Source organism: Humulus lupulus, chromosome 2 (genome assembly GCF_963169125.1).
Source record: "Humulus lupulus chromosome 2, drHumLupu1.1, whole genome shotgun sequence".
NCBI lineage: Eukaryota > Viridiplantae > Streptophyta > Magnoliopsida > Rosales > Cannabaceae > Humulus > Humulus lupulus.
The window spans coordinates 219,560,098-219,562,421 of record NC_084794.1 but is presented as its reverse complement, the minus strand read 5'-3'; the positions used below and the strand labels follow the sequence as shown (position 1 = coordinate 219,562,421).

Genomic DNA, 2,324 nt, shown 5'->3' with positions numbered 1-2,324 from the left:
CTAATTTGTTTTAAGTTGGAACCCTAATCTTATTCCTAAGTAATTTTTCCCTCAATTGTAATAATAATATCTGAGCGAGGTTATATTTTTGTTGTACTCAAACCTTGACCTTTATTTAGTTCCTTTAGGCCAATATGTTCCAATTTTTCTTGTTGAATTCTTTAACTTGTTTTAGACCACGTGTATACCTTGTGAGATTCTCTATCAAATATAACATTTGATTCTATTGTATCCAAGATCGTTCATGATGCATAAAGATAAAAAAGAGAAAAGGAAGAAAATTAGAGAAAGTCTTTGATTTGTTGGAAATAATCTAAGTAATCGTTAGGATTGGTTATAATACAAAGTCCAAATAGTCTTACACAAGCTAGGTGTAAAACACTTGATGGTTTTACATAGTGATGATGTGAAATTTAAATTTTTGTTGTAGGCATTTAAAAAATTGAGTTTTTGGGTCCAAAGTGATACATTGGGGTACTAAGGATGCCCAAAAAGTTTGGGAGCATTTGGATGTGTTCAATGTCACTTTTGAGAAGTTTGACTGCGTATGTGGAGTTGGTCTCTAGCTCTCAAGATCATAAGTTTTCTCTAAGAAATTCTCAAAGAAAGTGCTTATTATGAATTTCAAGGCTTGTTCAATCCCAATTCCCTTTCCTACTAGAGAAAGCTTCAAGCATCCACCAATGGCTAGAAAATAGAGAATTTAGACAATGATAAATCTCATGTATAAGCCTTGTGTTTGATTCTCTCCATTAAAGGTCTCAAGTGGTGTTCTAACAAGAGTTTGAAGTTTGCAAGAAGAACAAGGAATTTTATTCTACAACTACGCTTTGCATATTTCTATCTCAATCTTTTCTTAGACTACGCCAAGTATTATTGTGTGTAGATTCTTGTTATTGTGGTGGTGTAATCTCACTCTACTTCAACATTCAAATCCTCTATTCTCTGAGATACATCACCATGTAAGAATCATCTTCGATTTCATATTTAATATTTATGATACAAGACTTTGTTAAATTTGATAGATTTGATGGAACTAACTTTGTGCATTTGCAAGATAAAATTAGGTTTTTGCTAACTACTCTCAAGGTGCTCTACATCCTAGACAAAGATCTAAAGGCCATAGAACCCGCTAAAGAAGATGACACTCAAGAAATCATCAAACAAATGAAGAAACATGAAGAAGATGAACTAATTTGCAGGGGTCACATTCTCAACACTCTCTCAGACCGGTTGTATGATCTCTACACCAATACAAAGACCACTAAGGATATTTGGGAAGCATTGGAGAACACATACAAAGCGGAAGAAGAATGTACAAAGAAATTCCTTATTACTCAATATATGGAATTTAAGTTTTATGATGTGAAACCCATTCTACCAAAAATACATGAATTGCAAATTATTGTAAAGAAGTTATCTACCCTTAATATTGTATTGCTGGAACAATTCCTTGTTGGTGCTATCATGTCCAAGTTGCCTCCATCTTGGAGGGGCCATAAAAAGAAAATCCTCCACAAGAATGAAGAGATTTCCTTAGAGGAAATTCTCAAACACTTGAGGGTTGAGGATTAATGTTGTTCTAGAGATAAGAATGTGAAAGAGTGTAATGGAAAGACTTCTAACACCAATGTGGTGGTTAATCCTCCCAACAAAAATAAAGGCAAAAGAGTTCAGAAGAATAAAAGTAAGGGTTACAAACCCTTGGCACCTGAGAGAAATGAATGTCAATTTAAGAGTTCTAAATGACATTGCTTTGTGTCTGGAAAGAATGATTACTTTGCAAGGGATTATAGGTTCAAGAGAAGCTACAATAATGAGCTTATGGTTAATTCAACCAAAGAAGAATTAGTGACAACACTAAGTGAGATTAATGCCAGACATGAAAAGGTAAAAGGTTGGTGGTATGATACTGATGCCACCATCCATGTTACTTATGATAGATCTTTATTCAAGACATTTGAGACTTCACAGGAAGGGCGTGAAATCTAAATGGGCAATGAGAAAAGATCCAAGGTTGAAGGCAATGGAAGTATTGAGATTAAGATATTCACCAATAATGGCAAACCAACTCCAACCTTGTTGACATCAAGGGAAAGAGTTCAATGGGTAAGAAAAAGTCATTGATAAGTGAATAGTTTCAACACTAAAATAATTGTGAGTTCCATCCAAGATTGTTATTGTTGATTGTTATTGTTATTGTGAGTTGAGTGTAATAAGCATCTGTAAAGGTGGCAAAGATGTTGTAAGAACTTCACCTATGAGAACTTAGATGACCATATTAGTGATAAGCGAGAAAATTGGGAAAATGAATGATCAAGTGG

At 34.0% G+C, this 2,324-nt stretch overlaps 1 protein-coding gene across 1 annotated transcript; it reads left to right on the top strand.

Moving 5' to 3' along the window:
* The first annotated feature begins 996 nt into the window (after positions 1-996).
* Positions 997-1,992, top strand: LOC133815177 (uncharacterized). Its single transcript, XM_062248046.1, has 2 exons — positions 997-1,563; positions 1,771-1,992. Exons 1-2 carry the CDS (start codon positions 997-999, stop codon positions 1,990-1,992), a joined length of 789 nt encoding a protein of 262 aa, XP_062104030.1.
* Positions 1,993-2,324: the final 332 nt, after the last annotated feature.

Excerpts from the sequence above, each read along its gene's own strand:
- LOC133815177 (XM_062248046.1), top strand. The coding sequence starts at position 997 with ATGATACAAGACTTTGTTAAATTTGATAGATTTGATGGAACTAACTTT. Across the intron at positions 1,564-1,770 it reads AAATTCTCAAACACTTGAGG|AATGATTACTTTGCAAGGGA; the intron begins GTTGAGGATTAA and ends GTGTCTGGAAAG.